This window comes from Pantherophis guttatus, chromosome 1 (assembly GCF_059756535.1).
Source record: "Pantherophis guttatus breed Tessera chromosome 1, ASM5975653v1, whole genome shotgun sequence".
Classification (NCBI taxonomy): Eukaryota; Metazoa; Chordata; class Lepidosauria; order Squamata; family Colubridae; genus Pantherophis; species Pantherophis guttatus.
In genome coordinates this window covers 341310134-341335184 of record NC_142063.1, presented here as the reverse complement: position 1 = coordinate 341335184, position 25051 = coordinate 341310134, and the positions used below count along the sequence as shown (strand labels likewise).

Here is a 25051-nt window from a genome sequence, read left to right as displayed (position 1 = left end):
TTATCTCTAAACGCCACTGACCCCCAGGCCCAAGGTCATCCATCCAGGCTGAGGATTATGGGATCTGAAGTTCAAGCTATCTGGAGGGCATCGGATAAAAAAAAAAAAGGCTGATTTAAGGTTAATAAATTGTCATTTGGCAACATTAGCAGAATAGCAGATAAAATTCAGTCTCCTTAAACTCTCTGTGAAAAGATATGCAGATTCATATTACATCATGTTCCTGTATAACATCTGAACTCCATAGAATAACTTCTGGCTACTTTGTCTGCTGCATCCAGCAGGGGAAATGTGATTACTGTACTGAAAATTATTATCTAGCGCCACCTGCTGGTGAAGAGTTGTCATTATCCCAAAGTTCCTTTTGTTTTTTCTTTAAAGATGTTTTGCTTCTCCTCCAAGAAGCTTCTTCAGCTCTGACTGGAGGGTGGGGAATGGAAGAATTTATATTCCTTGCAGACAGCTGGTCATTTGCATCCTTTTAGAGACTCACTGAGGCTACTTGGAGGTTTACCTGTGTCCTCAGGGTCACCTGAGTAGTGAAAATGCTTCCTGTAGTCTGCAATTTTTTTTCCTCTGGAACTCCATTCCTACTCCCACACCATTCAAAGGGCTTTCATCCCAAATTGCATAGCTAAAAGTCTGTCGAGATGCTCAGTCATCCAGCTCACGGTTGTCCCAAAGGTGCTTTTTTTCAAGAGACCACTGGACTTTCTAGTTTTTCTTTTAAGACGTTTCACTTCTCCTCCAAGAAGCTTCTTCGGCTCTGACTGAATGGTGGGAAATGGAAGGATTTATAGAAGGTCTGTGTTATAGATTGCAGTTCCAAGAAGGCTCCACACCCATTTGGACCACTCAGGTGACTCTGAGGACACAGATAAACCTCCAAGTGACCTCAAGGACTCTCTAACAGGATGCAAATGACCAGCTGTCTGCAAGGAATATAAATCCTTCCATTCCCCCACCATCCAGTCAGAGCTGAAGAAGCTTCTTGGAGGAGAAGCGAAACGTCTTCAAAGAAAAACTAGAAAACCCAGTGGCCTCCTTGGAAAAAAAAAAAAAAACACCTTTGGGATAATTATTTTATTTTATTATTTTTTTATTTTATTGAATTTATATACCGCCCTACTCCGGAAGGACTCAGGGCAGTGAACAGCCACAGAATAAAACATATAAACACAAAATTGAAAATAAGATAAAACGAATTAAATAATTTGGCTGAACCAATTTAAAACCCCAATCATTTAAAACCGAATTTTAAATTTCCATTTAAAAAGGGGAAAGACTTAGGTCAGTTATGACCTGGATGACTGAGAATCTCTACAGACTCTCGACAGGTGTGTGTGTGTGTGGGGGGGGGGAAGAAATGGATTTCCAGAGGAGAAATGGCGGACTACAGGTGACCCTGAGGTGACAGGTAAACCTCCTTTGCAAACGGCAGGCTTGAGCCGCCAGAAGTCGCAACTCCGGGAACTCCCGAGTCTCCGCAGCCTTTAGCGTAGGCTTCTCTCCTGCTTGGGCTTGGGCGGGGTTGGTCTAGATGACCTCCAAGGTCCCTCCCAAACTCTGTTTATTCTGTATTAACAGCCGAGCGGGAGAGGGGACTTGCGGGCGGAGCAGCGGCCGGGTTTGGAGCCAAGCCCCGCCTGGGAGGCGGTCTGGCAGGCGGGCCGGAAGAAGCAGAAGAGCCGGAGAGCCGGGCTTGGTGCGGCCATGCCGGGGATCCCTGGCGGAGGGCGATGCGTGGTCTGCGGCCGAGAGGGGCGCCAGGCCGCGAAGTACCGCTGTCCGGGCTGCCGGGAGAGATAGTGGGTACCAGGGGCGCGCTCTGCTTATGCTCAGAGGCCGCTTGTGCGAGGGGAAGGGGCTTCCCGCTGCTCTCGGGGTTTGGCGTTTGCAAGGAGAGGTGGGGGGGGATCTTGGGGAACGGGAAGGGAGGGTCTCTTTGGAGGGGGTGTCCGGACTAAGGAGGGTTGAAGATGCTTTGCAAGAACAGGGGGCGCCCCATTTATTTGTTTTTATGGATATAAATACACGTCTATGTCTGTCTTGTCTGTCTCTCTCTTATAGCATGGCTGGCTGGGGGATTCTGGGAGTTGAAGTCCATCCATCTTTAAAGTTAACAAGATTGGGAAAGGTTGCTCCAAATAAAGTGGTTTCCCCCCCCCACTTCTCATACAGAAAGTATCTATCTATCTATCTATCTATCTATCTATCTATCTATCTATCTATCTATCTATCTATCTATCTATCTATCTATCCATATCAATCAATTGTCTTTTTCTATTATCCATCCATCCTATATCTATCTGTCTGTCTATCATCCATTCATATCCATCATCTATCATCCATTCATACATACATACATACATACATACATACATACATACATACATACATATATATATATATATATATATATATATTTGTTTTCTCAGGTTTTCGCGGGTGTTTGTATGTAGGTCTTTGGTTATTCGGGTCTTCTCCCACGTAAAATTGGAAGTGTCTTGGCGACGTTTCGACGAAGTCTCATTCGTCATCTTCAGGCTGGTGTTCTTGGCTTCGTGCTCCTGGAAGCACGAAGCCGAGAACACCAGCCTGAAGATGACGAATGAAACTTCGTCGAAACGTCGCCAAGACACTTCCAATTTTACGTGGGAGAAGACCCGAATAACCAAAGACCTACATATATATATATATATATATATATATATATATATATATAGTTATAGTTATAGTTATAGTTATAGTTATAGTTATAGTTATCTATTCTATCTTCTATCCATTCATCTATATATATCTAGTTTATCTATCATCCATCTATCTATATATATCTATCTACTTATCTATTATTCTATCATCTATCCATTCATCTATATAGATGAACTAGATATCTATATCTAGTTTATCTATCATCTATCTATCATCCATTCATCTATATATGTATATCTAGTTATCTATCTATTCTATCTATCCATTCATCTCTCTATATATATATATCTAGTTTATCATCTATCATCCATTCATCTATCTATCTATCTATCTATCTATCTATCTATCTATCTACATATATATATATCTAGTTATCTATCTATTCTATCATCTATCATCCATTCATATATATATTTCTAGTTTATCTATTTATTCTATCTGATCTATCTCATCTATCCATATCAATCAATCGTCTTTATGTATAATCTATTCATCCATCCTATATCCAGCTATCATCTAGCTATCTGATCTATCAATCTATATTTCTGTCTAACTATATCTCTATTTCTGTCTAACAATCACATATCAATCAATCATTTAATCTATATATATATTCTACCTATCTATCGATCATCTATCCCATCCATCCATCCATCTAATATTTCTTTGAACATATCTTTCATCCTCCTATTTGCTTATATTTATAACATTCTATTATAGATACTCGGGGGATCCCTTGCAAGGGTGGGAAGGGTAGGTTGTGGGTGATTTGGGGATCACTGGCCGAGCAGAATGTCTTCCCCGCCTCTCTCCTTCGCCCGGGTTGTAATGCAATGGGGGATTTCTTAGGTGCAATCTCTTCTAAGTGAGAATTGCTGGCTTAGAAATCTAGAAATTGTTTCACTGTCTCAGAAATGGTCCATTGGGGTTTGTGGGTTGATTCAGGTTGAACGTACAAAGGTTAGGGAGAGATCTAGCATAGTGTTTTTGACACTTAGGAATTTTTAAGAAGTGTGGACTTCAACTCCCAGAATTCCCCAGCCAGCTATGCATTCTGTTTTCGAGCAAAAAACACTCATTGGATAAAATTGATTTGTTTATTGGCTGGGGAATTCTGGGAGTTGAAGTCCACACGTCTTAAAAATTCCTAAGTGTGAGAAACTCTGATTTTGCAAATGCATTCCCAGAATGTGGCAATCTTGATTAGAGTTTTGTTTAGTTGCTATCTCTTTTAAAAATTTAAAAATTTTCTGTGTTGTGCAATTCCAGCTCTTTGGTCTGGTGGATACTTTGGTGTGTAATATGAATCTTGAAAAATGGGTAAATTAAGTGAGTTGTGTGCATCTCAGCCTCTGGAATCAAATTAACTTTTCCCCTTTAAATGGTTGGTATTTGCTTTCTGTGTTAGCATTCAGCCTTGTATAATGTCTGAAGGAGCAATAAGGAGACCTCTGCACATGTGCAGAGTGCATTCCTCCCACCAGATCCAGAGCTAGGTTGAAATACAGAAACTTGGGATCAATCCATATTTTTCTTTTCTAACTCTTTTGCTCTTAAAACTCCTGCCCTGATGGATTATTCTCTTTGTTTTTTCAGTTGTTCAGTGCCCTGTTACAAGAAGCATAAAGGTAAATTCCCTTTTCATCTGCCTCCCTATTCAATTAATTCAAATTGTAATTCTGTATCTCAGCCTTCCCAAAATCTATATTGGATGGGGCGTATGGGATCTGAAGTCCTAGAAATTTGAGAAGCATCGGTTTTGTTTTCCATCTGCTTTGTTTCCCTTCTGGTCAAATTCTATATTGTTTTTTTTTTTTTCTTGTTTTCATCTGGGGAAGTCCATTGTGGTGCGATAGCCTAGAGGTGGAGCTCTCGCCTCACAATCAGGAGGCTGTGAGTTCGATCCTAGGTACAGGCTGATATTTCCCTGTCTGGGCACAATGAGAATATATGTCAGAGTTTAGGCAGTGTAATTAGTATTATGAGATAAACCCAGGAGCAGAACACAGCACACAGAGCCTTTAGATAAATAACAGTGGTTTATATACAACTAAATATTTACAGACTTATACGTGGTTAAATACCTTATAATACAGCTGCTGACACCAGGGTGGATTTGATTTAAATCGAGTTGATTTAAATCACAATTTAAATCATGATTTAAATCACTAGTAAAAAGGCTTGATTTAAATCAACTCGATTTAAATCATAATTTTTAAAGAGCAGCTGTCATCTCTGCTACTCCTTGGACCCACTGTTGACTCACCGATAGTCCCAGTGTTGCAGAATATACAGCCTCATGCTACAGAACTAAGCTCCATTTCATGCTGAATAAACTAAATTATTTATGTATCTTAAATAGAAAATTATTTTGCAATAGATTTTTACCCCAAAAGTTTTTTATTAAAATAAATTCAATAAAAATTAAAAAAAATCCGATTTAAATAAAAAAAATCCGATTTTTTTGATTTTTTAAAAAAAATCATTGATTTTTATCCACCCTGACTGACACACAGAGAGCAATGAGATACACGATGAGAGAGAACATGAGGAGAAGGCACGAGGAGAGGGAAACGCCTGCTAATGGCTTCCCTTATATAGTATAGGCAGCTTCTTACCCAGCTTCTTAAAGTGGCAGTAACCTCATTCCATTACATCAGCTTCCAGTTGCCTCCGCTTACAACCTCTCATCAGCTTACAGCTGTTAACTCTTCATACCCTGACAATATATCTGCTGAGAAAAACCTCTGCATTGGTGACAGGGAAGGGCATCCGGCCAGTAAACTCTCAGCTCCATTTAGTTGCCCAGACTCCACCCTGCAAAGGATTATGGGGGTCATTAAAAGAAGATGATCTGGGGAAGTCCATTGTAACTTTGAACAGCTAAGAAACCATTTCAAATTATAACAGACACCCCAAAATGACATGCTTCTGGGGTTCTGACAGCTATATGCACACACAGCTTCACATACACACAATGTGGTCACGTGATTGCATTGAGCCTTTGGCAACTGGCTCATGTTTATGGCATTTTGCAGGATCCGGTTACGTGACTGTGATTGTTGGTGGCTTTTGCTGGTTTCCGGCATTCTTAATTTCCGGCAAAAGACACTCATTGGATAAAGTTGATCCCTGCGTTCATTAACGACCATGTCACTTTTTTAACAACCGCTGCAAAAATTCCGCCCAATTCATACAATTGGGGTGACCCACTTAACGACTGCAATTCCAGATTCAATTGCAGTCATAAGCCGAGGACTACCTGCAATCAAATGCAAATCTGGAGTAACGTCTTTAAGCTTTGCAGCTGCTGTCTTAAGGGATGGAAAGCAGGGCTGTGTGATCTGTAACGCCAAACCAAGTAGGATAAGGTTAAAAAAAAATGTGATTGGAATTTTAATAGAAGAGTGCGCTTCCGGAGCGGATCCAGCCACGCGGCCTGCAGATTCAGATGCTTCCTGCTCCATTCAGAGGGAGAAATCACAGAGAGCTGAAGGTACATATTATTTATTTATTTATTTATTATTTATTAATCAAATTTCTATACCGCCCTACTCCCGAAGGACTCAGGGCGGTGAACAGCCAAGATAAAATACAGATAATACAAATGTTAAAAATCCCTTAAAATTATTAAATATTTTGGCCGAAACACAGATTAAAACACCCAATTTATAAAATCACGAATTAAAAATTTAAAAGAGGAGAGTTAGGCCAGGCCAGCCTGCTGAAATAAAAAAGTTTTGAGATCACGACGAAATGTGCGCAGGTCCGGGATCCTCCGTATCTCTGGGGGGGCTCGTACCAGATGGTAGGTGCCCCCACAGAGAAGGCTCTCCCCCTGGGGGCCGTCAGTCGACACTGTTTGGCCGACGGCACCCTGAGGAGCCCCTCTCTATGGGAGCGTACTGGTCAGTGAGAGGCTATTGGTAGCAGAAGGCGGTCTCGTAAATACCCCGGTCCGATGCCATGGAGCGCTCTAAAGGTGGTAACCAAAACCTTGAAGTGCACCTGGAAGACCACCGGGAGCCAGTACAGCTCGCGCAGGAGGGGGGTCACATGGGAGCGCCACGTCGCTCCCATAACCACCCGCGTGGCCGCATTCTGGACCAGCTGGAGCCTCCGGGTGCTCCTCAAGGGGAGCCCCATGTAGAGAGCATTGCAGTAGTCCAGGCGGGAAGTAACGAGAGCATGAGTGACCGTATTTAACGATATTTAACGATATTTAAATATTTAGTCGTGAGCTGGAAGGAAAATGGGTTTTCTTTCTGTATGAGAAATGGATGTAGATTTATAGGCGGCTGGGTTGACAAAATCAGAAATGAGGAGGAGATAAGCCGCTTGGGAAAGCCAAGGGAAATCATCAAAACCATCCAAAAGGGAAAGTTAGAATATTTCGGACATGTGATGCGACACCCGGAAAAATATGGCATCCTTCACTTAATCCTCCAAGTTAAGATCGAAGGCAAACGAGGTCCAGGCAGAAGAACATCATCATGGCTTCCAAAATCTAAGGGACCGGTTTGGACAAAACTCAGCAGCACTTTTTCATGCAGCTGCTGATAAAAACAAGATCGCCAACATGATCGCCGACATCCGATGACGGATATGGCATAAGAAGAATGAGAAACGGGGAGAAAACCACTTTATTTGGAGCAACGTTTCCCAACCTTGCCAACTTTTTAAGATGGGTGGATTTTCAACTTTAAGATGGTTGGCTGGGAAATTCTGGGAGTTGAAGTCCACCCGTCTTGAAGTTGCAAAAAGTTGTGAAATGTTGATTTGGAGAGAGAGTGCAACGGGAATGGCAGAATTGAAATGTTTTGCTCCTTCATCCTATGTAGCTTTTCAAAGCATAAAAGTAGAACAATAGCAATAGTGGTGAATGTCTCTAGCTCGGGTGTAGGTTGAGAGTGAAGGTTCATTCTGTGAGCTTGTGGGACCCACAAGCTCGGCGAACGAACTTTCACCCTCCTAGAATAATAGGGTGGGAAGGGACCTTGGAGGTCTTCTAGTCCAGGAGTCACCAACCTTGGCAACTTAAGACTTGTGGACTTCAACTCCCAGAAACTCTGGGAGTTGAAGTCCATGTCTTAAAGTTGCCAAGGTTGGAGACCCCTGTTCTAGTCCAACTCTGCTTAAGCAGGAGACTCTACACCCGTGATGGCGAACCTATGGCACGCGTGCCACAGGTGGCACACGGAGCCATATTAGGGGGCACGCCAGCTCAGCTCTGGGGTGCATGGGCGCGCCGGCCAGCTGATTTTCGGGCCTTCTGGGCCCACCAGAAGTAGGGAAACAGGCTGTTTCCTGCCTCTGGAGGGCCGGGGAGTGGGGAAGGCCCGTTTTTCTTTCTTACCTGGCTCCAGATCCTCTCCGTGTATCTGGGAATGGTGAAAACAGCCTTTCCCACTCCCTTGCAGGCCCTACGGAGGCTGAAAGGGCCCATTTCCCCACTCCCGGTGGGACAGGGACATTTTTTCCTGTCCCCAGCCTCCAGAGACTCCTAGAGAGGCTCCTACAGACTCCTAGAGAGGTTCTGGAGGCTGGGGACAGCAAAAAATGTCACTTCCTGTCCCACTGGGAGTTGGGAAATGGGCCCTTTCAGCCTCCGTAGGGCCTCCAAGGGAGTGGGAAAGGCTGTTTTCGCCGTTCCCAGATACACAGAGAGGATCTGGAGCCAGGTAAGAAAGAAAAACGGGCCTACCAGGCCATCCTGTGCCAGGAGTGGTGGGGGGGAGAGGGTTGCGCACACATGCGCGTGGGCACGTGCACATGCGACCCTCCCCCGCCCCCCCTCTCCTGGCACACGATGGCAAAAAGGTTAGCCATCACTGCTCTACACCAGCAGCCCCCAACTGGTCCATAGATTGGGGGTTGGGGACCATTCCAAGGGCCAGTAGCACAATGGTAAAATCTGTGTAGATGCTACTTCTTCTGGACTTCTTTAGTAATGGAATTGTTTCTTTTCGGCATTTTAGGCGGTCCTTGGTCTGTGGATGACATTTTGACCGAAGATGATGAAGACGATAGGGTGCCTCTCCAGAAACTTCAGCTATTGAGTAAGTTTTTGGCATAAAATAAATGAGTAACCTACCATTAAGGAAACTTACCTATTTCAATCTCCTGCAAATATTTATTTGAATGAGGTTATTAGTGAAATCCTGGTGATTTCCTTGCCATGGAGGGAACGAATTAAAAAATAAGCCGTTTCTGATTAGAAGCACAGGAAGTCCTTGACTTATGGCCACAATTGAGCCCAATTTTTCTGTTGCTTCTAAGCAAGGAGGTTGTGAAGGGAGTTTTGCCCCATTTTACGACTCTCTGGCCAGAGTTGTTAAGTGAATCACTGCAGTTGTTTAGTAACATGGTTGTTAAGTGAATCTGGCTTCTCCATTGGCTTTGCTTAACTGAAGGTCGCAAAAGTTTGATCGCATGACCTCGGGATACTGCAGCCGTCATAAATATAAGCCAGTTGCCAAGCAAAATTCACTTAAACAATTGTCTCACTTTGCAACAGAAATTTTGGGTTCAATTCTGATTGTAAATCGAGGATTACCTGTTGTGAAGTTTCCGAAAGATGCCCTAATTAATTCATGAGCCACGAGCCAAACTTCACAAGAAATACAGTCATTTATTAGAAGCACCATTTTGGCAATATTTGGATGCAGTTAGAACTAATCCCACGTAGATTTACGTTTCCCCATGATCCTGTCTCTCCCCTCCTCCTTGGCCATGTCATAAATCACATTCTCCAATTAACCACTTTGGCTGGCTGTGAAGCCCAAAGCTCTCCTACCGACTGTGGGTAGAAAGGCATCTGTGGAATGTAGTTTCAGTTAGGGAAATCAATCAGCTCCATCAGTTCTCCCTCCCTCCTGCTCATGGCAACTTGAAAGCTTTGCAAGTTGACACCTGTATTTGACTCCCCACCCCCCTCCCCGGATCTTCAGACATCTTAGATGCCGAGAACTTTTCCATATCTGAAATTCTCAGCTCATCCTTCTTCCTCCCCCCCACCCCCACTTTTCTAAAAACAGAGGACTCGGAAGAGCTCCAAGCCATCCTTTCGAATCCTCACCTCCGGACGCTGCTGCTTACCATTGACCAAGCCAAAGATAAGAGCGCTCTCATGAAAAAATACATGCAGGAACCTGTCTTCGTGGAGTTTGCAGATTGTTGCCTGAGGACTGTCGAGCCAGAAGTGAAGGAGAACGAAATTCCAGAGTGAATGTCTAGGAGTCAAGTAGAGGTTTTTCCAGCCCAGGAAAGTGGCTAGCAAATTTGGAAATGCTTTGTCTTATTCACTGCCAACTCTTGTGTTGGAATCTCTTAGGACAGAATGAGCTATGTTGTTCCCAAGAACGGTTGATCCAAGCAGGGGGGGGTAGGTGGGGAGGGTCATTTTCACAAGCTGAATTATTATTTTTTGAACCACCAAATTTTTGCCAGTTTCAGAGTGGCAATTCTTCTGATTTTGAAAGGGAGAAAAATGCTTTTATTAAATAAATTCTTTAATAAAGTCTAACCTCCTTTTCACACTCTGGTCTGATTTTATATTATGTGGGAATGGAAGGAAAGTTAAGATTTTAACTTCTGGTGTATAAAACCGATGCAGTAAGGATATCAAAGCCAACAATATTTATAACCATCTCAAGTTTATTACATCTTAATTTATACAGAATATAATGCACCCCAGAAGCTAGGAAGAGTGATCAGAGACTATTACTTTGACATCTGCCTTTTAATAATTTATTCTTTTTTTCCGACATATTTAACAGAATATGTCATACATATTTAAGACATATTTTGAACAAAACAGCTGCATCTCAGAAGAATTTTTAAAATAACCCTTTAGATTTTTTTTTTAAAAAAAATGCCCAGCATCAGGCTTTTTCCTTATTACATTGGGGACACTGACAAGTACAGTAGAATTTTTTTTAAAAAATATAAAGCTCTCACTACATTAAAATGGTGTCTTTGGTGATAAATGAGTATTTCAAATGTGGCCATTTAAAAAAAACCCTGAAGATTTCTATCCAAAGGGAATAGACTTGCATACAGATACTTAAAAAAAAAAAATAGCACCCTCAAAACTAGCAGGATTAAAATTCTACTGACTCCTGGCTTTAATAAGATGTAGAGCTGTTACGTGCTTCAAAAATGATTTGGAAGGGCAATTTTGTGCCCATACTGATCCAAAAACGGCACCTCTTTGCAATTTGTTAAAAAGTCCGCTTTGACCGAGGCTTCTGCAGAAACGTAAAATAAAACTGCTGTTGCTTTAAGGTTCTACTTAAAGCCACTGGATACCTTAAAGTAACATCATTTAAAGTCTTGGGTGGAAACCTGGAAAAAGCTCGGCTGTTTTATTAAATAGCAGCAAAGTGCTTTGAGCACTTCCCAATCATTTTCAAGGCATGCACAAGAGTTGTTAAGATTTGCTTCCTGATTCTGAAAATAAAGGATCAGATGACGAAGGAGATGGGATCCTTTCACAGAACGAGGTTACCAGATGCTATCAGGCCAAATAAGGCATTGGAAGTAGCTCTGTTTCTGCTATATGCATACAACCATCCCAAATGGGGCTGCTTTAAGATGGGTGGACTTCAACTCCCAGAATTCCCCAGCCAGCCAATTGAAGTCCACCCATCTTAAAAGGGGCGAAGGTTGAGAAACACCGTTTTAGACAATCTCTGTATGTGGAAGAAGCGCTTAAGTTCTCTGGTCCTCCAGGAAGCATCCTAAGAAGAGCAGCAATAAATACAGGACAGATCAATGGCCCAGGAGGACCCTTTCAGAGTCAAGGTATTGCACATTTATCAAGGAGAATCTGGTTGAACCCGGTCACTCTGCAGCTGTGGCTGTATGGCCTGGTGTTGGCATAAAGCAGCGGAGACCTCCTGCAGTGGAACTTGATGGAGCCCTGAGGATAAAAAAAAGATGCTAGAGGACTAAGGCATTATATAAATTAAAAAGATACGATAATTGCAAGTTAGAGGGTTATTTACAGTGAAGACAAACTGGGGCACAGTTTACATATGTAAAGCAATGCCCAGTGATACAGCAAGTGTGCAATCAATTTTTTTATATTGAGATATTTATTGGTTAATTTGATCTGCCACCCATCTTGACCTGGGTCTACTCCAGGTGAGTCACAATCATAAAACGAAAAAAAATATGTAAACATAACAATAGCAAAGGAATAAAACAATGAACATGAAATTTAAAAAGATGGACGGAGGGGGACTGGGAAGCATAGGAGGGAGATGGGGTCAGTTAATTAGTTCAGCAGCCACCATATATATTACTATGGACTACATATTCCATAAGATTAAAAAAGCTACAGGTAGTCCCCGAATTCACTTAGCGACTGTTCTAAGTCATAGCATTGAAAAAGGTGACCCAAATACGGTGGCTTGGCAACCGGCATGTATTTACAATGGTTGCAGCATCTCTGGGTCATGTGATCACCATGTGCGACCTTCCAGACAGCTTCCGAAAAGCAAAGCCAATGGGGGAAGCTGAATTCGCTTAACAACTGCATGATTCATTTAACAACCGTGGCAAAAAAGGCCATAAACTCGTGGGCAACTCAAGAACGGTTTTGCTTAGCAATGGAAATGCTGGTCCCAACTGTCATAAATCAAGGACTACCTCAACTTACAACAGTTAAAGTTACAGCACCAAAAGAAAACAGTGACTTATGACCATTTTTCACACTTTTATGACCATTGCAGCATCCCTGTGATCATGTGATTTACCCTCAGATGCTTGACAACGGACTCATATTTATGACGGCTGCAGTGTCCTGGAGTCATGTGATCCAGGGGTGGGTTCTACTTACGTTTACTACCGGTTCGGAATGGGAGCATGCGCATGGGCAGTAGCTTCTGTGCATGCGCAGATTGTCCATTATGACATCCGGGCGGAGCCTCCCGCCAGTTTTACTACTGGTTCACAAGAACCGGACAGAACCGGGCGCAACCCACCACTGATGTGATCCCCTTTTGCGACCTTCTGACAAAGTCAGTGGGGAAACCAGATTCGCTGAACAGCCATGTTACTAATTTAACAACCGCAGTGATTCATTTAACAACCGTAGCAAGAAAAGTCGTAAAACGGGGCAAAACTCACTTAACAAATTTCTCACTTAGCAAACACAAATTTTGGGTTCAATTGTGGTTATAAGTTGAGGACTACCTCTACTATGCTAGGGACGGCTAACATAGGAGTTATTTAAAATTCACTGGGTCTCCATGTATTTAAATATATATATATATATATGATTGCGCTTCAGTGTTTGGTTGAAAATGATTTAAGCGTGGCTGTTTTCCAGGGATGTGAGGAGAGATGAAATCCAGCAGGTTCTGACAGGTTCTGGAGAACCGGTAGCGGAAATTTTGAGCAATTTGGAGAACTGGCAAATGCCACCTCTGGCTGGCCCCAGAGTGGGATGGGAATGGAGATTTTGCAATATCCTTTCCCCAGGAGTGGGGAGGGAATGGGGATTTTGCACTATCCTTCTCCTGGAGTGGGGTGGGAATGGAGATTTTGCAGTATCCTTCCCCTGCCATGTCCACCAAGCCACACCCACAGAACCGGTAGTTTAAAAAAATGGATTTCACCACTGGATGTGAGTGTGTGAGTGAGCAAAAGTCAAGCGTGGAAGTGGGTGTAACAATAATCCTTACCTGTGGGGGAGCTCGGATGGAGTTGACACCTTGTACAGGGAACCTGGTTTCCGCCTTGGTCCCGTTCATCTTCTGTAAGACTTGGAGGCAAGTGAGGAGAGCAAGGTCTCTCTGGAGTCCCTCCAGTGTTGTTGGGGTGTTTGACAGAACAAGACTGAGAGGCCAGACGTGGAGGATGGGATTCAGAGGCCAGGATCTGTCCACTTCCAGTTTTCTAGCAGCCTGGCCTGAGGGAGCAGCTGTCCCAAGGACAGAGGGAAGTTCTTCCAAACCATCCAGTTCTTCTGCAGCTATCACTGCCATCTTGGTCTACGGAAGAGGAATAAAAAATACTCCAATTTACCCACCAAGTAATCATTGAGAAAAGAAAAAAGATTTATTTCTCTTCTGGATAAAATTATCTGGAAGCAGTACAACGACACAATTTCAAACATGCAATCATCAAAAAAAAAAAAAGAAGGGAGAGATTACAGGTTGTCCTTGACTTACAATCACTCATTTAGTGACTGAAGCTGCAGCAGTCCTGAAAAAAATTAATGGTTTACAACCGGTTCTCGCACGTATGACCGTTGCAGTGTCCTTGCGGTCACTAAGTCATAATTTGGGTGCTTGGCAATTGGCAGGTTGGTTGCGTATCCCAGGTTATGTTACTACCATTTGCAACCTTCCCAACTGGATTCCGACGAACAAAGTCAATGTGGAAGCTACTAAGAGGTCGTAAATCATGATCATATGTCACACTTAATGACCGTGGCAGAAAAGATTGTAAAATTGGGTTACGGTCATATGATGCCTCATTTAATGACTGCATCGCTTAACAATGAATTTTCCAGTCCCAGTTATGGTTGTAAGTTGAGGACTAGCTGAACGGCTTTTCCCATTTTTGTCACTTAAATTTTGCCTTATGTAGGGAGGCAAACACATGGGATTTCTTTAAATTCCCACAAATCTTACTTAGCTACCTAAGTGTCAGTAGGGTGTGTGTGTGAGGGGGGGGGCACATGATGAAAGCTGTGTCAACCCATTGTGACATAAACTCCACCCCTTTTGTGTGTTGTGAGGTCGCACACGCATATTTATTTTATTATTTTACTGATAAGATTTATTTGCCGCGTTATCTTGCCTCAAGAGGACTCTGGGTGGCTTACAACAATAAAAGTAATAAACGTCAAAAATAAATATTTGTGATACAAATAAAAATACAAAATTACAATTAAAAGATAGGGAGGGAGGGAGCAGGATGCAAGGGGCGGAGGTAGAATCTGTCTAGCACAGGGGTGTCAAATTCGATTTCATTGAGGGTTGCATCAGGGTTGTTTTTCACTTTTTTTAAAAATTTGATTTATATGCCGCCCTTCTCCGGAGACTCAGGGTGGCTTACAGTGCGTTAAGCAATAGCCTTCATACTTTTGTATATTTTATACAAAGTCAGCTTATTGCCCCCACAATCTGGGTCCTCAATTTACCTACCTTAGAAAGGATGGAAGGCTGAGTCAACCTTGAGCCTGGCAAGATTCAAACTTTCTTTAATTGCAGACAGCTGGTGTTAAATTATAGTGCCTTGTCCGCAGAGCTATCCAGGTTCCTTTGGGGTGGGGGTGGCGTGGTGTGGCGAGCTCGACATCACTCGTGTCGGGGGCGCCTGTGGCAGCCTGGGCGGGGCTTGGGGGATCCATCGTCTCCAACGGAGGAAGGCGAGACCAGAGGAAGCACCAAACCCTTGTCCTTCAGAGCAGCCTCGCCGTCCCTTTCAGGCCACACAGAGGACCCCTGGAAGGTGGTGCAGGCTGTCCAGAGCCCTAAGCAGCGGAGAGCAAGAGCCCAGTCCGGGCCTCAAGCTCCCAGGGCACCGGGACCCCACAGCCCAGCCCAGCCCCACTTCCACGAGGGGATGCCCGGTTGCACTTATCTCCTCCTCAAGGCTGCTGCTGCTGTTCTGCTTGGCCAGGTTGCTCATGGTGTGTGCGGGGGGTGGGGTGGGGGCATGGGTCACAGGGAGGCCCACTCCCTCTCCACACAAGGAGACCCGGCATCCTCAGTGATAGGAGACCGCCAGGAGAAGTCAGGCGAAGGAAACAAGGGGATGGTGAAAGGGCAGCAGGGCTGCTGGTGGCCAAATGCTAAGGAAAGACTTCCCTCAGACCCTCCCTCCCTCTCATAATCTCCCTTCCTTCCTTCCTTCCTCCCTCCCTCCCTCCCTCCCTTTTCTTCTTTTCCCTTCCCTCTTCATTCTCCTTTCTTCTTCCTTCCCCTCTTTCCTTCTTTTTCCTTCCTTACTCTCTTCCCATCTTTCCTTCATTTTCTTTCCTCTTTCCCTTTCTCCTTTTCTGTCGCTTCTTGGATGCTCAAATGCAAAAGGAGGCCACTGGCCACTATGGCCTCCTGCACTGTTTCCAGGGTGGCCCCGCGGGCCAAATCTAAGCACCCCGTGAGCCAGATCTGGCCCACGGGCCTTGAGTTTGACATCCCTGATCTAGCACCTACAGCATCATTATTCCTCTGTTATATCTGAAAGCAATTCTTTATAATCCTGTTTGAATCATCTTGAGGAAACCCTCCAATTTTGTCAATGCCTCTACCCAATCTGTTTTTGAGTCTTCACTGACATCTTTTAATGCATGCATGCATGCATGTATTTATTTATTTATTTATTTATTTATTTATTTATTTATTTATTTATTTATTTATTTATTTATTTATTTATTTATTTATTTATTTATTTATTTATTTATTTATTTATTTATTTATTTAATTTTTATACCGCCCCCTCTCCCGAAGGACTCGGGGCGGTGAGCATTTGCAGTCATAAGGACTAGAAACCCTTAAAAAGCACTTTTTTAAAAAAAACCTTGCTTAGGTCTTGGCCCAGAACTGCAGCATGTACCTCGTTTTGTTTCCAGTTTTCAAAAAAAAAAAAAAAAAGAAAACACTTGGATGATTTTGTTCCTTGTTCAACTTGTTTCTCTTACCTTCCATTTCTTCCAGGTCTGTTTTATAATCCTAACCGCTTTACGTAACCTCTGGAAATGTTTCCTAGCTAGCCACTGGCGAACAGCTACCAAAAAGAGAGAGGAAAAAAAATGCATTAAGAAATATGCTAGAGGAGTGTTTCTCAACCTTGGCAAATTTAAGATTCATGAACATCAACTCCCACAATTCCCCAGTCAGTTATGCTGACTAGGAGTTGAAGCAGGGGTGAAATGCTCCCGGTTTGGACCGGATCACCCGATCCGGTAGTGATGGTGGCGGGTGGTTCAGAGAACCGGTAGCAAAATTCCCTGCCCACCACCCCATGCCCAGCTGAGCCGTGCGATCATCAGAGGCTTTTTTTTTTTAACTTTTAAAAGCATTTTTTCTACAACCTCTTCGGCTGAAAGAAAACAAAAAGAAAACAAAAGCCTCTGACTATCAGGCAACTCAGCTGGGATCGTCAGAGCCTTTTAAAGGCATTTTTTTACAACCTCTTCAGCCGAAGAGGTTGTAGAAAAAATGCTTTTAAAAGTTAAAAAAAAAAAAGTTGGCCATGCCCACCCAGTCACATTACCCGCCCCACACCAAGCCACACCCACAGAACAGGTAGTAACAAATTTTACATTTCACCACTGAAACGTGGTGAATTGAAGTGCATACAACTTGCAAGTTTGCCAGGGTTGAAAAACACTCTGTTAGTGGGACACAAATAGCAACTCTCTTATACCAGGACAAATGGCTCTTCTGACTTTCTTGGAACTTGGGAAAATAACAGAATAAGAGAGTTGGAAAGGATCTTGGAGGCCTTCTAGTCCAACTCTCTGCTCAAGCAGGAAACCCTACACCATTTCAGGCAAATAGCTCCCCAATCTCTTCTTAAAAATCTCCAGTGTTTTTAAGACTTTCCAGAGGGAAGGAGGAGGCGTTTCCCTAATTTGGTCCCTTTAAATTGAAATGTCCGGGATTGAACCTGCAAAGCAGAAGTTTCACTCTGAGCTATGTCTCTCCGCTCAAAGGACATGTAGAAACTCTTCCAGATCTCTTGGTCCTCCTCACCTGACTGGATGATGGTTGCAGACCACCTCTGCCTGGCAATTTTCTTCCTCCGAAACCTTCTCCAACAGCATTGGATGCAGAATGCTTTCTCTGATAAGATAGAAGCTCTTTGGAATTCGAGAAGCTCCAACTATGACAAAAAATGTAAAAAATATTTTCTTGTTGGACCTCGGTGTAGCCAAAACAGATTCCTCCCCACATACTCTCTTATTTCCCCCCAAAGTCAGAACTACATGGTCAGGGCAAATCCTCATCTCCTCTTTTCTGGTTTACAAAACAATTATAAAGTGGTGAAATCTGAACCGGTTTACTATTACTGTGGTGCATGATTTTTTTTTTTTACTTTTAAAAGCATTTTTTTACAACCTATTCGGCTGAATAGGCTGTAAAAAAATGCTTTTAAAAGTAAAAAAAAAGGCTCTGATGATCAGGCAGCTCAGCTGGGATCATCAGAGCCTTTTTTTTAACCTTTTAAAAGCATTTTCTTTACAATCTATTTGGCCGAATAAGTTGTAAAAAAATGCTTTTAAAAGTAAAAAAAAAAAAAGGCTCTGACGACCGTGGGGCTCAGCTGGGATTGTCAGAGCTTTTTTTTTACCTTTTAAAAGCATTTTTTAAAAGAAGCAGCAAGTGGGTAACCGGGCGATTGGATGGGCATGGGGGTGGGGGGAGTGGGGGGGGGGAAGAGGGATTTTTGCTTCTGGTTCTCCGAACCACCTGCCGCCATAGCTACCGGGTCGGCTGATCCGATCCGAACCGGGAGCATTTCACCCCTCAATTATGCCAATCGAAATGATTTTGTCTTTCCCCACATCCAAGATAGGTGGAGAGAAAGGAGAACGGGAAGGCCTGAATCTAAGTCACTAAAGTGCCTTGCCTCCACCTCCCAGGCTTGTTTTTCATATGTCTTCATGAGGGCTAGAAACCTTTGAAGTTACAAAACTTCTTCCGGGTGCGCTTCAAGGTTTTGGTTACCATCTTTAGAGCACTCCATGGCTTAGGATCTGGTTACCTACGGACTGCCTACTACCACCAATAGCCTCCCACCGGCCGGTACGCTCTCATAGAGAGGGGATCCTCTGGGTGCCGTCAGTCAAACAATGTCGACTGGCGGCCCCCAGGGAGAGAGCCTTCTCTGTGGGGGCACCTACTATCTGGAATGAGCTCCCCCCGGAGATACGGAGGATCCCGGACCTGCGCACCTTCCGCCGTGCTCTAAAGACCTTTTTATTCCACCAGGCAGGCCTGGCCTAATCTTTTCCCTTTTTCTTTTTTAATATGAAAATTTTAATCTGTTTTTAAATGATTGGGGTGTTTTAAATTTGTCTGGGCCAAATTGTTTAATTCGGTTTTATTTTGTTTTTAAATTTTGTATTTATGTATTTTATCACTTGGCTGTTCACCGCCCTGAGTTCTTCGGGAGTAGGGCGGTATATAAATCAAATAAAGATAAAGATAAAGAAAGATAAACTCCTATCTTGGCAAAATTCACCCTGATTCCAGCCCCGGACAACATTTTGTTTTCCTTTCCAAAACTCGCTGCATAATTCCTACCGTGGAGTTGGTCAAAAATACTTTGGTCATGCCACAAAACATGGGTAGGTTGGGTGATTTTGTTTCTCCAGGTGTGACGGAAGAATTAATAGGTTTCACTTCCCGAAGGATATCTTGGACCTTAGACTGCAAAGTGTCACATTCTTCTTCTATAGGAGGAGTTACTGATTTGCCTGTTAAGACAATTAAAAAAACAAAAAAACACAGTAAAATGTTTTAAAGTATTAGCAGTCACTGTGGGCCAAACTACATGGGTTTGAACCTAACAGGTTCTTAGTAAAATGGGACTGACTAAAATGTCTTGGAAATGGCAAAGCAGATGATGCTGTGGGATCTAAATATGCACAATCTTTCCCCTCCTGCATGGAATGGGTGCAGCGTTTATGGATTCTGTCTTCTTTATTGAATCTACAGGTAGTCCTTGACTTATGACTGACTGCTTAGCCACTGCTTGAAGTTACAATGGAAGAAGGGAGTTTTTATTTATTTATTTATTTATTTATTATTTTATTAATCATATTTCTATGCCGCCCACTCTCCGAGGACTCTGGGCGGCTTACAACAATCGAGAGTATACTAAATAGCATATTGCCCCCAACAATCTGGGTCCTCATTTTACCCACCTCGGAAGGATGGAAGGCTGAGTCAACCTTGAGCCAGTGAGATTTGATCCGCTGATCTGCTGAACTAGTAGTCAGCTGAAGTAGCTGCAGTTACTACACTCTAACCACTGCGCCACCTCGGCTCTTATGACCCAGATTTGAAGTTAAGAGTGGCCATTCCCCCAGTCTGCTATCACGTAACCACATTTTGGCCATTGGGCAACCAGTCTGCATTGACTGTCGTTTGCAACATCCTGCGGTTATGTGACCATAATGTTTTTTTCCAGAAACTATTGTTTACTTTCAGTTTCCAGGGGGGAAAAAAAAAAGCCACACAGCAAACAATGGCTTCACTTAGAGACTGTGGTGTTCGCTTTACGACTGCAACTTTCTGTAAGGACCCGACTCAACTAGTTCCTCAGGAAAGTCAGACTCTTGAATCCGTTCGGGTGAATCAAAAGAACATTTACTGGGAGAAAAGTGATTGCAGGAAAGCGAGGCTGAATCTGAAAAAGCCCGCGCAAAGCACACAGCATTCTTTCGTTTCCCCAAGCCCAAACCCCCTGACCAGTCCACCAGCAGCTAACGAGATGCCATAAAGTTGTTATGGAAACTCTGAGGCGCTAGATAGGTAACAGGTCACCCTCAAAGCATGACAGCCATGAAGTCAGGCTGGAACCGGCCGAGAGAGAATCCGTTCTATCTCCGAAGACAGTCCCCTCCTAATTCCCAAGCAGTTACAGTCACAGCAAAAGCAATAAAGCACTTAGACTTACCGTATTTTTCAGAGTATAAGACGCACCTTTTTCCCCCCTAAAAGGAGGTGAAAATTTGGGTGCGTCTTATACACCGAATGTAGCCCTGTTCACCCACTGGCCCCCACCCTTTGGCCTCTGCCTCCCAGCAGTTTGCCTCCCTGCAGCAAGCAGCAAGAAGAAACAGCTCCTTTCAGCTTCAGAACAGCCTAATTAGCACAAATTGATTGCCTCCCGACTCTCAGCTGTTTTGCTCTCAGCTGTTTTGCAGGGGCCTCTGCTGCTTGCTACAAGGAGGTAAATTGCTGGGAGCAGATTTTTTTTTCAGGTGCTAATCAAGCTATGCTGAAAACAAAAATGAAGGTAAAGCAGGCTGTTTGCTGCAACGAGGCAAAATTGCTGGGAGGCAGAGGCAGAATTCTTTTTCTTCTTTTCCTCACCAAAAAGGTAGGTGTGTCTTATAGTTCGGAGCGTCTTATACTCTGAAAAATACGGTATAGACCACTTCACAGTGCTTTTACAGCCCTCTCTAAGCGGTTTACAGAGTCAGCCTCTTGCCCCCCACAACCTGGGTCCTGATTTGATCCACCTCAGAAGGATGGAAGGCTGAGTCAACCTTGAGCCTGGTGGGATTCGATCTGCCAAATTGCAGGCAGCCGGCAGGCAGCAGAAGTAGCCTGCAGTACTGCGCTCTAACCACTGCACCACCGTGGCTCGCGAAAATGCCAGTGAGCCTTCTCTCCCCCTCGCTCCCACCTTCCAACAGAATGGCAGGACATGATGGGGGAGCTGACACATTCACTTTATGACACACACACACACACACAAAAAGGGTCATAAAAACAGATGTGGACACGGGACGATCTGCTTAACAACCATCGTGACTTACGAGAGCAATTACGGGCTCAATTACACTAGTAAATCAAGGAGTAACTGTACACAACAGTCCCGTGAGATGATGTACTTGCCCCAGCTGCTGCCCATTTTAACAGTTTGAAAGCATGCAAATGCAAGTAGATAAATAAGTACCACTTTAGTGGGAAGATAACAGCGTTCGCCTTGGCGTATAGTCATGCTGGTCACATGACCACGGAAGTCTCTTCGGACTACACTTGCTCCCTTGGCTAAGAAACGGAGATGAGCAGCCCGTTTCCGACCCCGAGTCGGACACAACTAGACAGGTGAATTCTTTACCTTTACCAACCCATGTAGTTTGGCCCCATAGCAGGGGGAGTCCTAATCTAAGCTTACCTCTACTAGCCAGCCTTGTTCTGCTAAAGCAAGGAGAGAAGGGTGAAGTGTGTTGCTTGGAGAGAGAGAAGCAAGTTTTGGGAAGAGTGGAAGAGGAATCCAAGGAGAACTAGGAAAACCAAAAGGGCAGTTGGAAAGAAAGCGGGCAACTCATTTGATTAGCTGACAAAATAATAATCAAAAACTAAACCAAACACCAATAATTATTCCCGGATTAGTATGCAGGTAGTCCTCGAGTTACGATCACAATTGAGCCCAAAGTTTATGTTGCTAAGGGAAACATTGGTTAAGTGAGTTTCCCCCACTTTTTTTTTTTTTAATTTGATTTATATGCCGCCCTTCTCCGGAGACTCAGGGCAGCTTACAGTGCGTTAAGCAATAGCCTTCATACTTTTGTATATTTTTATACAAAGTCAGCTTATTGCCCCCACAAACTACCTACCTTAGAAAGGATGGAAGGCTGAGTCAACCTTGAGCCTGGCAAGATTCAAACTTACTTTAATTGCAGACAGCTGGTGTTAAATTACAGTGCTCTGTCTGTTGAGCTATCCAGGCTTCCTTTCGTACTTTACGACTTCATTTCATTTATTAAATTAGCAACATGGTTGTTAAGTGAATCTGGATTCCCCATCGACTTTGCTGATCAGAAGGTCACAAAAGGGGATCACATGACCCAGAGGACACTGCAACCGTCATAAATATGAACCCCTTGCCAAGCGCCTGAATTTTGATTGTGTGACCGTGGGGATGCTGCAAAGGCCGTAAGCGCGAAAAATCGTCATAACTCACTTTTTTTTCAGTGTAACCTTGTAACTTTGAACGGTTGCTAAACGAACCGTTATAAATCGAGGACTACCTGTATTTAGGTGCTTATTTTTCTAAAAATAGTGACAAATAAGATGGACTTCCCTACCAGAAAGGAACACTGAGTTATTTGTAAGTGTGATTCTTCAAGTGATCATCTGGGAATTCATATATATTTGGCTAAAACTTTCCAGAGCAGGCGTCTCCAACCTTGGCAACTTTAAGCCTGGCGGACTTCAATTCCCAGAATTCCCCAGCCAGCTTTGCAGCCTGCCTGGGCTCCATTTTTGGCCACAATGGCCTCCTGCAGCCCTTTGCCAGTGAAAATGGAGTCCTGGTGCCCTCAGCTCTGTTTTTGCTGGCTGAGGGCTGCAGGAGGCCGTCACGGTCAAAAACAGCCTCGACGAATGATGTCAAGCTGGCCACTCCCACCCTGGCCATGCCCGACCACCACCATCCTGGCCCCCTTAGATCAAACCCAACCCTGATGATGCGGCCCTCAATGAAATCGAATTTGACACCCCTGGCTCAATCACTCTCTCTCTCAGTTCCAGGAATGAGCAATGGCAAATCCCTTCTGAAAAACTTTGCCAAGAAAACTGCACATAAATGACTTCTCACAACCATTGCTTGTGACAGATGTTTAAGAGGAATGTTCTGCAAAATGTAACCCAACTTAACCCTTACAGCTCAATTCCCCATGCACTATGACTTCTGAAATCTGCAAATTCACAAATTTCAGAAAACATTCAGAAAATCGAAAAGCAAAGGGAGGAATATGAAGAATAGAGAAAATGAACAAAACATTTAAAAAATGGAAGAGAAGCTTAAAGACCTTGAATGCCCCAAGCTGATAAAGTCATTTAATCTTAGAGATAGTTGTGAAGAAGAAAAAAATAATAATGAAACTTTGACTTTGGTTTTGTTGATTAAAAAGATTTGGTGTTACAGTAAAGGTAGGTAAAGCTTCCCCTCGCACATATGTGCTAGTCGTTCCCGACTCTAGGGGGCGGTGCTCATCTCAGTTTCAAAGCCGAAGAGCCAGCGCTGTCCGAAGACGTCTCTGTGGTCCTGTGGCCGGCATGACTCAACGCCAAAGGCGCACGGAACACTGTTACCTTCCCACCAAAGGTGGTTCCTATTTTTCTACTTGCATTTTTTACCTGCTTTCAAACTGCTAGGTTGGCAGAAGCTGGGACAAGTAATGGGAGCTCACTCCATTACGCGGCACTAGGGATTCAAACGGATGCAGTGGCTCACTGGCTAAGACGCTAAGCTTGTTGATTGAAAGGTTGGCAGTTCAGCGGTTTGAATCCCTAGCGCCGCGTAACAGAGTGAGTTCCCGTTACTTGTCCCAGCTTCTGCCGACCTAGCAGTTCGAAAGCATGTAAAAAATGCAAGTAGAAAAATAGGGACCACCTTTGTGTAACAGCGTTCCGTGCGCCTTTGGCATTTAGTCATGTCAGCCACATGACCATGGAGACGTCTTCGGACAGTGCTGGCTCTTCAGCTTTGAAATGGAGATGAGCACCGCCCCCTAGAGTCGGGAATGACTAGCAAATATGTGCGCGGGGAACTTTTACCTTTACCTTAATTATATATTAATGTGTAAAAGCAAAAAGTTGATGTTGAAGTGTGTTTGTCTTATACTGTGCTCAGAAGAGTTGGAAGTCAATCCCCCTTTTCTTTCTTTTTTCTCTTTCCCCTTGTATCTCACACCCCCTTTCCCCCTTAATTTCGTATTTTTTCTTCTCTTTTTTGTATTTTATATAATAAAATAAAACCTTAATAAACATGAAAAAAATAACCTTAGAGATAGTCCATGCTATTACCACTTAGAGTAAGCTTACCATTCTCTGCATCAGGGGAAAAGTTATTTCCTTGACTGGACGTTGCTCTCAGATTCCGTTTCTTTAATTTCTTCAGCAGCCCATAACGTTCTAAAAAGCTTCCGAAGGAAATCCTGCCAGGAAGCAGTAGGGGAGGGGGGGAAAATGATCTGCTGCATAATCCAATTCTGTCTACTTCTGTACAAACAGCTCTCGGCTTATCACCATAATTGAGCCTGGAATTAGGGTAATAAGTCATGCCAATTATTAATAGCAATAGCAATAACACTTAGACTTATATACCGCTTCATAGTGCTTTTACAGTCCTCTCTAAGCGGTTTACAGAGTCAGCATCTTGCCCCCAACAATCTGGGTCCTCATTTTACCCACCTCGGAAGGATGGAAGGCTGAGTCAATCTTGAGCCAGTCAGGATCGAACTCCTGACAGTGGGCAGAGTTAGCCTACAATACTGTATTCTAACCACTGCGCCACCAGGGCTGGCTTGCTTGCTTGCTTCCTTCCCAAGGAATAGCACTTAGACTTATATACCACTCCAAAGTGCTTTACAGCCCTCTCTAAGCGGTTTTACAGAGTCAGCCTCTCGCCCCCAACAATCTGGCTCCTCATTTTACCCACCTCGGAAGGATGGAAGGCTGAGTCAACCTTGAGCTGGTGAGATTTGAACTGCTGAACTGCAGCTAGCAGTCAGCTGAAGTAGCCTGCAGTACTGCACTCTAACCACTGCGCCACCTAGATATTCTCAGTGTGCTCAGAGAAAGAAATATCTGTGTCTACCTAGGATCGAGCTCACAGCCTCCTGATTGTG

At 43.6% G+C, this 25051-nt stretch overlaps 2 protein-coding genes across 4 annotated transcripts in view; one reads left to right on the top strand and one right to left on the bottom strand.

Moving 5' to 3' along the window:
* The first annotated feature begins 1664 nt into the window (after nucleotides 1-1664).
* Nucleotides 1665-10250, top strand: ZNHIT3 (zinc finger HIT-type containing 3). The gene is made up of 5 exons (XM_034434593.2): nucleotides 1665-1808; nucleotides 4309-4340; nucleotides 6116-6208; nucleotides 8691-8771; nucleotides 9750-10250. The coding sequence occupies exons 1-5, from the start codon at nucleotides 1714-1716 to the stop codon at nucleotides 9938-9940; spliced, it is 492 nt and encodes a 163-aa protein (XP_034290484.2). The 5' UTR covers nucleotides 1665-1713; the 3' UTR covers nucleotides 9941-10250.
* Nucleotides 10251-10350: 100 nt separating this feature from the next.
* Nucleotides 10351-25051, bottom strand: part of MYO19 (myosin XIX) — a 45719-nt gene continuing 31018 nt past the window's right edge. For 2 of the 3 annotated variants that reach the window (XM_034434584.3, XM_034434586.2), the window contains exons 19-24: nucleotides 24246-24358; nucleotides 18984-19156; nucleotides 17430-17559; nucleotides 16373-16458; nucleotides 13404-13712; nucleotides 10351-11635 (exon numbers count right to left, since the gene is read on the bottom strand). In XM_034434584.3, the coding sequence (XP_034290475.2) occupies nucleotides 11513-11635; nucleotides 13404-13712; nucleotides 16373-16458; nucleotides 17430-17559; nucleotides 18984-19156; nucleotides 24246-24358 (934 nt within the window). In that variant the 3' untranslated portion in view covers nucleotides 10351-11512. Of the gene's footprint in view, nucleotides 11636-13403; nucleotides 13713-16372; nucleotides 16459-17429; nucleotides 17560-18983; nucleotides 19157-21591; nucleotides 21701-24245; nucleotides 24359-25051 lie in introns of all 3 variants that reach the window. The other variant, XR_015733130.1, reaches the window with a different exon arrangement.